The 12,682-nt window shown below is 42.8% G+C and overlaps 1 protein-coding gene across 2 annotated transcripts in view; it reads right to left on the bottom strand.

Annotated features, from left to right (window-relative positions):
* The window catches only part of MICU2 (mitochondrial calcium uptake 2), a 53,765-nt gene that overhangs the window by 26,541 nt on the left and 14,542 nt on the right, over positions 1 to 12,682 (bottom strand). For both annotated transcript variants that reach the window (XM_086329738.1, XM_086329739.1), the window contains exon 2: positions 4,952 to 5,096. In XM_086329738.1, coding sequence (XP_086185864.1) covers positions 4,952 to 5,096 — 145 coding nt within the window. The remainder of the gene's footprint in view (positions 1 to 4,951; positions 5,097 to 12,682) is intronic.

Genomic DNA, 12,682 nt, shown 5'->3' with positions numbered 1-12,682 from the left:
TCTGGACACTTCATACACATGAAATCAAGCAATGTGTGGTCTTTGAGACTGGCTTCTCCCATCCAGCATAACCTGCTCAAGGTTCACGTGTGCTGCCGCGTGCGTCAGCAGGCAGACCTCGGAGCAGTGCGGGAGGAGTGCGGGCTCAGTGCTCAGCGCCCTTTGCCTCTACTACTAGGACGTGACATCTTTCACGGCACTTTCACATTTGTCCGTTAACTATTTCTCAAACTTGCTGATCAAAATGATCACCTGGGAGTGTTTGTTAAAAATATGGGAATACAGGACAGGCAGCCAGATAAGGACGAGAGGGTATTACTGATTCCATGGCCCTATCTCAGACCTTCTGAATCAAAATCATGAGGGGAGACAGGGGAAGGACTTGAAATTTTAGCAAAAGGCTCTCTCTGAATTTACTATCAAGTAAGCTTGGGGAATTCTGTCATCACCTCTGATTAGAGAGAATGAAATGATACCCAAAATTACAGAGTGGGAAACAACCTCAGAGATGTGGAAACTCAGCCCCAAATCAAATAGCTACAATAGTGGCAAAGATAAAACGGATCTCTTTTACCTGCAACAATTTTAAAATTTAAGATTCATTTGTAGAATTTCAAAAGTCTTAAGATAAATCCACCAAGACACACACTCACCCAGCAACTCTGGCACATGCACCATAATAAATCCTATGGTTGCCCTAATTACAGCCCTTTTCAGAGTAAACTGTTAATGCCAATGGGCTAATCTTAATTTGGATTATTTATACCCTTACATATTTATGTGCAACAAAATCTATGTTGAAGTATAAGTAAAGGCACAAAGTGTACAGAGTCCAGAAAGATAAACACCAGGTAAAAATAAGTTTAGGGGCTAATACATTTCAGATTGGTGTATTTCTTTCTGTTTATACATGAGGATCATGGGTCACTGGGTTGGCTCTGTGTTTCCTTGTTTTTCTGTTCACCATGATCCACAGGAATGCAACAGAGATTATTCTCCTTCTTATCCACGATGAAAAATGAAGATGAAGTACATCATATGCTTAAAGGATGTTTTATTCAGCCTTCAAAATTACTCAATTCTTGATCTAGTTAAATGCCTTCTGATAGAGTTTAACTGCATTCCAATGAAAAATAAAGTGGAAACATTATAAAAACCTAAGTTGGTTGAATCAAAGGCTGCATAAAAACAACAAGAAAGAAAAAAAAAAAAAACATGTAAACTTTAAACTTCATTAGAACAACCTGGACTATGGCTAAAACCAGGTAAAGTAAAACTTGGGAAAATTCTTTTGTTTTTAAACTTTTTATTTTATACTGGGGTATAGCTGATTAAGTAGATTAAGGCTTCCCAGGTGGCTTAGTGGTTAATAATCTGCTTGCCAATGCAAGACATATAGGAGATGTGGGTTCGGTCCCTGGGTTGGGAAGATCCTCTGGAGTAGGAAATGGCAAACCACTCCAGTATTATTGCCTGGAAAATCCCATGGACAGAGGAGCCTGGTGGGCTACAGTCCATAGGGTTGCAAAGAGTGGCACACGACTGAGTACGCATGCACTCAGAGCTGATTAACAATGTTGTGATGGTTTCAGGTGAACAGTGAAGGGACTCAGCCACACATAAACATGTATCCATTCTCCTCCAAACTGCCCCCCTGTCCAGACTGCCAAATAACACTGAGCAGAGTTCCACATGCTATACAGTACATCCTTATTGGCTACCCATTTTAAATACAGCAGTGTGTACATGTCCATCCCAAACTCCCTAACTTATCCCTCCCCCACAACCGTAAGTTCATTCTCTGTAAGTCTCTTTCTGTTTTTTAAGTTCATTTGTATCATTTCTTTTTACAGTTCATATATAAGGGATGTCATACGATATTCTTGTCTGACTTACTTCACTCAGTATGACAACCTCTAGGTCCATCCATGTTGCTGCAAATGGCATTATTTCATTCTTTTTATGTCTGTGTAATAGTCCAGTGTCTATATGTACCACATCTTCTTTATCCATTGCTCTGTTGATGGACATTTACGTTGCTTCCATGTCCTGGCTATAGAAAGCAGTGCTGCAATGAATACTAGGGTGCATGTATCCTTTCGGATCATGTTTTTCTCTGGATATACGCTCAGGAGTGGGGCTGCAGTGTCATATGGTAGCTCTATTTTTAGTTTTTAAAGGTGCCCCCATACTGTTGTCCATAGTGGCTGTACCAATTTACATTCCCCCAATAGTGTAGGGTATTCCCTTCTCTCCATACCCTCTCCAGCATTTACTGTTTGTGGATTTTTTTGATGATGGCCTTTCTGGCTGGTGTGTGGTGATACCTTATTGCAGTTTTGATTTGCATTTTCCTAATAATTAGTGATATTGAGCATCTTTTTATGTGCCTTTTGGCCATCTGTATGTCTTCTTTAGAGAAATGTCTATTTAGATCTGCCCATTTTTTGATTTGGTTGTTTTTTTGATATTGAGCTGTTTATATATTTTGGAGATTAATCCCTTGTTGGTTGCATTGTTTGCAAATATTTTTTCCCATCCTGTATGTTGTCTTTTTGTTCTGTTCATGGTTCATGGTGTCTTCACACACACAACACAGATTCAAGAAGTTCACAGAATACCAAGCAGGATGAATACAAAAATAAACTTAAAATGGATTAAAGATCTAAATGTAAAATTGACACTATGAAACTCCTAGAGGAAAATACAGGTGACAGAGCACTTTTTGACACAAACCACAGCATTATCTTTTTGGATTTGAATCCTAGAGTAACGAAAATAAAAATGGGACCTAATCAAACTTAATAGCTTTTGCACAGAAAAGGAAATCATGAAAAATCCAGGAGAGGATTTTTTAAGATCTTCACTGTGAGGACTGCTGGGGCCCCTCATGGCTGGATTTTCACAAAGTTCTATCTTTCATGGTAGCCTATGCTCAGATTCTAGCAACTCTTTAAACTTTCCTGCCAGATGGTGGCTCTGGCAGTGGCTTCCAGGCAGCATCCACCCTGGGTGGGCTCTGCATCTCTGCGTCTGTCTTCTTCAGTGTTCAGGTGTGTGTGCCCTGTGGTCTCAATTCTCTTGTGGACTTAAGAAGAGCTGTTGATTTTCTATCTTTCAGCTTCTTTTTTGCTGTGAGAACAGGAAATGATGACATCCTCCCTCTTTACCTGTTGAAGAGGCTAAACTACTTTTTAAAAGAAAATTTTATATCTCTCCAATTACTTACTTAGACTAATTTTCTAGGAGTGAACTTACTGCATCCATTTAAGTATTAATAAATGTTGCAAAGGTTTCTGATACATACTATCAAGCTTTCTCCAAAGAAGTTTGAGTCGGGAGTCTGGGGTAGGGGTGCTCACACACACACACACACCACCCATGTCCACGCAGATCCCAGCAGGAAGAAGAAACATTTTCTCCTGGCCAGGCAATGAAAAGCCACTGCACTTCAAACCCCCACTTTCCTCCAGCAGACTATTTATTTATATTTTTGGCTGTGCTGCATCTTTGTTGAGACAGGCGGGCTTAGTTGGCCTGACACATATGGACTCCTAGTTCCTGGACCAGGGACTGAATCTGTGTCCCGTGTGCTGGAAGGTGTATTCTTAACCACTGGACCACCAGGGAGTTCCCTGGACTCCTTACTGATAACAGGCTCCCAGAGCTATCCTTTCTCTTCTCTAACAGCTTCCCCAGAGCTGCCCTCTCTTCTCTAAGACAGCTTCCCCAGAGCTGCCCTCTCTTTCTTCCGTAAGACAGTTTCTCTCCTTCACTTTAGGTTGCTTGTGATTTATTACTGATGCATGTCCCAAACTGCAATTCTCTGCTCCTCCCAAATAAACCATTCTGCTGGTAACATAACTGGCTGTTTTTTTTGTTTTTTTTTTTTAAATCAATTTAGATGAATAGAAGCTTACCAAAATAATTTAAATACACTGTTACCACACTATTTTCCTTCTAGTAAGCCTTCACTTCACCCTCCCTCACAGGTTCAAGATGAACCCCCATCTCCACCAGAAACACATGTCTATGGCTGGTGAACAGGGTCACCACAGTCTCTACATCTGGCCCTTGTTGTTTTTCATTTTCATCTCTCACTTCTCCCAAGCACCATCCTCTGGTCTAGCTATAGGTGAACTAACTCACTGTCCCAAGAACAGGCCGTGACCACTCACTTGTTCATGTCATCCCTCAATATACCAATAATGCCTTCCCAGATCTTCTCAGTCTCCCAATTCGAACTACACGTCTCACAGCTCACCCTGCCCTGGCCCACTCCGCCTGTTCCATGTGCAGCTACCCACAGGGCAACACTGTGGATGGTGCCCACTCTGCAAGGTGTCAGGAAGCCAAGAACTTTTCACAGAACACTTTGGCAATACAGGGGACAGAGGGGGTGTTATGTCTACTCTCTGCAACATTTAGATAAATGAAAATAAGGATTTCTGACAATTTGGGATAGCTGAGAGTTGAGTTTATGAAATAAAATTATTTAATTATAGCTTTTGGACTTTTGCTTCTTAATTCTATTTTTTTCAGGATTTTTTTGCATCATGACTCCATTATATGACCCTCCTAATTGCTTTAGCCTACTTTTTTTTTTTTGCCCCAAAAAAAATTTTTTACTCTTTTAAAACATTAATAGTTTTATTGATTTAAAACCTAACATCCTGGATGAATTAGTTACCTATTAATAATTTATTTAGTTACATTTAAAATCTTACTTTTTTCTCTCTTTAGAAAACCCATGAACAAGCAACTATTTTTTAGACAAATAAATAAATAAGTTTAGTGCTACAAGGGAGGAAAAGTCTAAATACTTAAGCACATGCATGGTACAAAGAATGATGACAATTAAAATGAAGAAAAAGTTGTTACCAATTCTGAAAAACAGAGGTTTCTCAGCCCTAATATTTGATTCCTTAACTTCAAAAACCAAACCACTTACGCTGGATGTGGTCGAACATGACAGAGAAGAGGAAGTCCCGGGGTGTCATGTAGTACTCTCCGCCATACTCCAAGGACGAGAACTGCATGAAGCGCTGTTTACGAGGAGACAGCTTCCCTGTAATCTCTCCAGGGTTCACACTTCTCTAAAAGAAAAAGAAGTCGCAATTTTAGGTTTTTTTCCCTCAGCATTATTCCACAGTTTAGCTACTTCTGGAATTTCTGGAATAAATGATCTGGGTTCGATTCCCGGGTTGGGAAGATCCCCTGGAGAAGGAAACAGTTACCCATTCCAGTATTCTTGCCTGGAGAATTCCATGGAAAGAGGAGCCTGGCGGGCTACAGTCTACAAAGTCGCAAAGAGTTGGACACTAACAATCTTTAAAGAGTCGGAATAATCTTTAAAGAGTAATTTTAGGGTTTAGGTCTCACAACCTTCAAATTTTGAAGTCATTTACTGAAGAGAGATTTACTGGAGCACTGGAGACAGAGCAGAGATGCGGCGAACCCAAGGGAACCCACAGCCCCAAACAGGAGAGGAACAAAGAACAAATGCAAGAAATTCTGTGAGGCAGTAAGATGCACCATGGAGACACAGAGCCGGATAAGTGGTAAGAAGAATATGTCACACAGGATGGAGAGGGAGAGGCGACATTCAGGAGGTGAAGTAGGCAGCTTGGGAGCCAAGCGCCCCATGGAGGGAGCACTCTGCAGGCAGGAGGTGAAAAAGGAACAAAGACCCGAGGCGGGAGCAGGTGTGTGTGCTCCAGGACCGCATGGCGGAGGAGAGGCTCAGAGAGACAGGAAGGCAGCAGATCAGGTGAAGACAAAGCACAGCCTGTCGGATAAGGGCCCTGCTTCAGCAGTGTATTCACACAATGCGTGGAAAGTGCTGCAAGAACAGAAACGGATAAAATACTCTCACTGGAAGAGTCAGTATCTTAGGCCACAGAGACAGGAGACAGCTACTGCTAACCTGCCACTGAGCACTTGCTGTGTGCTTCACACTGAACTATTAAATATTCTCCATGAATTTTTTTTGACCCTCACAGTCACTGAACAGTAGACACACAGTAGGTATAAAAATTGTGGACAAAATGGTAGAGGTAAGTAAAACCAGGTGTGTCCAACTCAACAGTGTTTCCATCTCTTCAGCACCATACTACCCTCCTACCCACACGGGGCCCCCCAGGCAGCCTGGAAGAGGATGACAGACCAGCGGGCACAGCGCAGATGCCAAGGTCAGAACAGTAACCCTGACTCACATGCGTCGTCTGTGAACTACGATAGCACACGGCCCTCAGGATGCTTGCTGAAGGCAGTGCGCTAACCTGGACCACAGCGTCTTCCCAGACATATCACTTCCTCTTCACACTCACACACAAGTCATGCTCACTGAGTGCCGACTGCAACTGGAACAGAAAAAATAGTGATTCCAGTTGCTTAAACCTCCCCAGATTCAAAGCCATCAACAGCTCCTCGTGGCTGAGCTCAGTCCTCTGACCAGTATTAATTCTCTCCCTACAATGTGACAACCGGTTTCTTTGAGCAGCTAGTTTTATGCTTCTTTAGAGCTTCTCTTTTTCATGGGGATGGTCTTGATCCCTGTCTCCTGTACAATGTCACGAACCTCTGTCCATAGTTCATCAGGCAGTCTATCTATCAGATCTAGTCCCTTAAATCTATTTCTCACTTCCACTGTATAATCATAAGGGATTTGATTTAGGTCACACCTGAATGGTCTAGTGGTTTTCCCTACTTTCTTCAATTTCAGTCTGAATTTGGCAATAAGGAGTTCATGATCTGAGCCACAGTCAGTTCCTGGTCTTGTTTTTGCTGACTGTATAGAGCTTCTCCATCTTTGGCTGCAAAGAATATAATCAATCTGATTTCGGTGTTGACCATCCGGTGATGTCCATGTATAGAGTCTTCTCTTGTGTTGTTGGAAGAGGGTGTTTGCTATGACCAGTGCATTTTCTTGGCAAAACTCCAATATTCTTGCCTGGAGAATCTCCATGGATAGAGAAGTCCTGTGGGCTAAGGTCCATGGAGCCGCAGAGTCGGACACAACTGAGCGACTAAGCACAGCATAGCGGCGCCTGCTAGAACACTGGCCGCAGAGACACTCAGTCTGCATGACAGCGCCCTGTCTCCTTGGGAACTTGCCTGTTCATGTCTTTCCTTTTCTTCCCTCTGAAATTACTACTACCAAAATACCTCAAGAGGCATGTCTTAATCACACAAGTGCATACTCTTATTCTAGCCATCAGAAAATTGAATTTCATTCATATTTTCTCAACACTTTATATGTGAGGCAGACACGTTATGATTTGATGTATTATCAAGTGGATAGTGAGTACTTCTAGGAAACTGGTAGGAAACAAGACAAACACTAATTCCTACTAGAGTGATTCACAGAGCGTCTACAGATGGGACAGAAGGGAGAGTGGGCAAGAGTCTTGTCAGTAGACATCACAGCACTGGCAAAGTCTGAGACACGAAAGACAACATGGCATACTGAAGAGCTGAAGTTACATGTGGACACACACATTATTAGCTAAAAGAATATTTACATTTATTATATTAATGTTAATATACAGTCTACTAAGAGAATTTTAAAAAGTAAATAATGTGTCAGAAATACATATGTGTATTTCCAAATCTTTAAATAAACGCCAGCTCTTTTATACTATCTAACACCTAAGTTGTTCATAATGAGTTAAAAAAACACCTTTTACCAACAACTTAGTCCTTTTTCTTGCTGTGGTTCAGTTGCCAAGTCGTGTCTGACTCTTTATGACCCCACGGACTGCAGAATGCCAGGCCTCTCTGTCCCTCACCGTCTCCTGGAGTTTGCTCATGTCCATTGAATTGGTGATACCATCCAACCATCTCATCCTCTCGTCCCCTTCTCCTCCTGCCTTCAATCTTTCCCAGCATCAGGGTCTTTTGGTGAGTCGGCTCTTTGCATCAGCTGGCCAGAGTATTGGAGCTTTAGCTTCAGCATCAGTCCTTCCAGTGAATATGCAGGGTTGATTTCCTTTAGGATTGACTGGTAATCCTTTTTACATAACCAAATTCTTCTTTGCAAATGCCAGCCAACTGAAGGGGCTAATTACTTGTTTATCCTCCTCCTCTAGTGGTCTCATAACAGGATGGATGGTTATGTCTCTGCTGGCTTTCATGCCATCCTGTATCCTGTGGCAAACTTAACCCTGAAACCCTGTCACTCGCTGCAGTCACTACAGGCCTGTCACTGGACTTCCTCCCATCCTGTGGCAGCACAGGCGGGCATGGTTGGGCAAGGAAAACACTGTGTCCACAACCACACTGACCAAAATGCCAGCAACCCTGTCTTGAGGGTATTTCTCTAAAGGGCAGGTACCCCAATGGGGGCAGAGGGAAACCCAAAGGCCACCCCAGGGGATGGGGTAAGCCCCAGCGGGACAGGAAGGCAGGGTGCCCAGAGGAGAGCTGGACACGCCCTGCTTCTCCTCCAATCCCTCAGGCCGCTAACTGACCCACAGTCCTCCGAAACCCTGCAGCTGAGATTCCGGTGTGAAGACAAACAGCACTCAGCTCAGGACAGAAAGGGGTCAAGCTTATATATTCACACTGTCTTAGCAAATAACGTATCTGGCTAGACCATCTGTTTAAAAACTGATGTTGGGCCTATCCAAATTCCATAGGAAGATGAAGAGTGATAGGAAACTACAATAAAAATCAAATTCTGAAAGAAAGCAGAGAAAAATCAGAGAGAAAAAAAAAATGATGGACTTTAAAACACTGGAGAGCAAAGATGAAGATGACGGACACCTGAAGGGAGCCGCCCAGCTCTTAACAAAGAAAAGCAGCACAGGAGAAAAATGGTGGAACGAAACTAAAACTTTTAAAAAGCAGTAAAGACTAGAATCAACACTGCAGCAAATACACAAACTAACGATGCGGGGATAATCACACAGAAGGCAGGAGAAAAGCACAGAGGAAAGCAATTAGGGAAAAGAACATCCACACGTGTGACAGACACCCAGTGCTCAACGTGAAAACACTGCGCTTCAAGGAGAAAATGAACAGATCGGGCGCCCACTTCAAAACCAGAGTGGAAACCTCACGCAAACCCGCAGATTTAGAATTTAGGATGCTATCTGCCACGGTCTGCATGAGGACCGCACAGGAGACTGGTCACTTCTAGATCTTTCAGGAAACTTAAATAAGGCTAGAACCAGGATGCCCTTATTGCTGGGATGAACCTCTTAAAAACTGTTCTCAGGGAAGGTAATACACAAAGTGACGCTTTGTGTAAGACGCATGTGTAAGGCAAGACGCATTCCTGCAGTAATTCTTGAAGACACACATCAAGCTTGTGGATGTACTCCGCGAGGAAAAGAAAGGTAGAAACATGCTCAAGCTACTCAACCCAAGAGGCTGGAGAGAATTTTTCTGCCCATCTTCACCTTCAACTAATTTACTGCAGTTTTAGAGAACTACTCCAGTAGGTCAGACTAAATGGTACCAATCCTGACGGTTATCTGAATGAGATTTCCTAAACACCTGGAGTCAACCCTGTTGGGCAACGCAGACTGTTGACACATAAATAACTGAGAGCCTGGCGGGTGGTGGGTCTCGGGAAGAAAAGAGTGAGTGGAATGTGCTGCTGGAGATCAAAGCGCAGCCTTCCAGACCCACCGGGCCAGGCTGGAGAGTGACGGAGCTGGGATGCGCTTCTCCAGCCTGCATCAGAAGCCAAGTGTACGGGAAGGGAGGGGTGGAGAAGCCGGGGTGGGGCCAGCCTCAGCCCGAGAGTGCCGTCCACATGGTTCTGGTTAAACGTAAAACGCTCCATGGCTTTCAAGGATTACTTGTAATGCAGTAAAAAATGTGACAAAGGAATTAAGAGCAATGAGTGATGTGGACTGGATAAAAGAGATCTTTGAAAGCTGATGACTTCTGTTAAAACATTTCACGAGTTTATTGCCTTTAAAGCAACAGGTGCTTCAGCATTCTGTCTCTACTTTTTATCCATGAAATGACAAATTGGAAAAAGTGCTCTGTTCTTTGTTGAACATTCTTTGGTTTTGGCATTTCTCAGGAAGAAGGTGGGAAAAGAACAGGCCTTCTTTACAATGCTTTCAATATGTCCAATATATACACACTGCATCAGACCTAAAACCCATTCATTTGGGGGTCTTTATTTTGGAATTTGCAATAATCTGGATAAAATGTAACTGTTTTGCTGTCTTCGAACTTTCTGCGGTATAATTAAAGAATATCTTTTCTTCTTAGAGAAAACTTTACAACTGGAAACTTTCAGTCATTAGACAGAACTTTTCCATTTTGTTCTGAATCAGGGAGATTTTATTGTACATGAAACAAAATACTACTGGACTAAATTAAAAATACTCACTATGTAAGCTATGCTTCACAATAAATTCTACAAAATAACAGAGTATTAGTGAGGGAGATGAAGGTCATTCCTGGCAAACCTGCAAGCTCTGGGAACTATCCTCTGTGGCCTCTGGATATTGTTTTCTGTGTGTTGTGTCTGACCATTAGAGATCTCATGGACTGTAGCCCACCAGGCTCCTCTGTCCATGGGATTTCCCAGTCAAGAATACTGGAGTGGGTTGCCATTTCCTACTCCAGAGGACCTTCCTGATTCAGGGATCGAATCCATGTCTCCTGCATTGGCATTCAGATTCTTTACTGCTGAATCATCTGGGAAGCCCACTGTTTACTCTAGTGATGGCCTAGTCTAGACTTCTTTCCGGAGATGAGAAGAAAGCTAGTGTGGCTTTTCCTAGATGAGCATGGTGAAATGAAATGACATATGCCTAAATAAATGTGTTAAAGAAATATCTAATACGATCACAGTCTGCCTGAAGAGGAGGGCCGACTGTCAGGATGCTGAGGAGTAAAGAAGGAAGTGCCGGGGCTTCCCTCCTGGTCCAGGGGCTAAGACTCGCACTCCAAATGCAAGGGACACGGGTTCCATCATCCCGGTCAGGGAACTAGATGCCACAAGCCACAACTAAGCGTTCACAGGTTGCAACTAAGACCTGACTCAGCCAAATAAACAAACAGTAATAATATAAACCAGCACCTTCTCTCTCCTGATGAGATCACCGAGCAGAAAAGCACGTTCCCTTCCTCCATAACTGCTTTTCAGGAGGCACATCATTTTTGTTTATGTTCTAAACAAAACGTGTAAAGTAGGTTTCAAGGGATTAATATACAGCTTTCTCAGTGTTATCAGTACAGCCATGACATGACACTTCCTAAGAAATGACAGTGTTGCTTCAGCTCACTGCCCCACTCACAAGGGAAACACTCTTCCTACAAACCTCCAACACCAACTTACTTAGTAAGTATCACACATCTCCTACAACCAAGCCGTGTATAAAGTGACACATGAATGATCAGCCCCTTTCTAGTGGGGTAAGAGCTGGACTGAAGTATGAAAGGAGCATTTAGCAAACGTGAAAGCCCCACAATGACAAATCCCAATCTCTGATAGTTACTTTCCCAGTGTTACTTATCAGCCATGACTTTATGACTTCTTTTCAAATGAGAGATGTGCATGTACCTCAATGTTCACAGCAGCAGCATTCACAACAGTCAAGAAATGGAAGCAACCCAGAGCCCACTAGCAGAGGAATGGATAAAGATGTGGTACATACACACAATGGAATATTACTCAGACATGAAAAAGAATGAAAAATGCTATTTGCAGCAACATGGATGGACCTGCAGACTGTCATACTGAGTGAAGTGAGTCAGACAGAGAAAAACAAATACCATATGCTATCCTTTATAGGTGGAATCTAAAAGGTGACACAAAGGAACTTATTTATAAAACAGAAACAGACTCACAGACATAGAAAACAAACTTATAGTTACCAAAGGGGAAAGAGGGCAGGGATAACTTAGGAGTACAGGATTAACACTTACACACACTGCTATGAATAAAACAGATAACCCACAAGGGTTTACTGTATAGCACAGGGAACCAAAAAAAAAAAAAGGAGAGAGAGATGCACCAGAGTAATATTTTTCATTATTATTTAATTAAATTTAAATAGACGACTACTATGTTGGTCTGGTATCAGTAAATTTATCTGGGTTGTGACCTCTCTTTGGGCAACCGAGGAGTACAGTAGCATGTAACAAGGAACCTTTTGTGATATGAGCTATGATCTAATTGCAGGAACCTTGCACACTCATGCAAAAAGATCTCCTCAAAACTGAGAACTCTAAGTAAGCCTGGGCAGAGTGTTATCAGAGGGCTGAGTCAGAAAGAGAGGTGACCACGACGGTGACAACACTGAGGAGACCGTATCCTACAGCACACAGTGTGGAGCAAGGAGGATGGATTAAAGGACTCTTTGAAGGACTCTCTCCCATCCCTTCACGGGAATAGCTGCAGTCTGTAGCTCTAAGTATTTTATAGTTTGGGATTTCAGGAGGAAAGTGAGTCATTCGTAGTCTCCTCCACCATGCCCCCACTTTCTCCCTGACCCACTCAGAGTCCCACACCCTTAATCCCCAGCAAGACTGTCTTGCTCCACACTTCCTCAGCTCACAGCAGCACAGAGTGAGGGTGGGTTTCTACAGCTTGCGGGTCAACACAATGGCAGTTTGCTTTTCTACCGCCAAGTCCCTTAAGCCCATAACCTGACCCTACACAAAATTTGGTATTAAAAAAAATGGATTAAAAAACACCCACCACTACCCC

This window comes from Bos grunniens, chromosome 12 (genome assembly GCF_055505025.1).
Source record: "Bos grunniens cultivar Pamir isolate PY7600 chromosome 12, Bosgru_T2T1.0, whole genome shotgun sequence".
In the NCBI taxonomy this organism is placed as follows: domain Eukaryota; kingdom Metazoa; phylum Chordata; class Mammalia; order Artiodactyla; family Bovidae; genus Bos; species Bos grunniens.
Note: the sequence above shows the minus strand (reverse complement) of the source record. Positions and strands in the feature narration are given on the sequence as shown.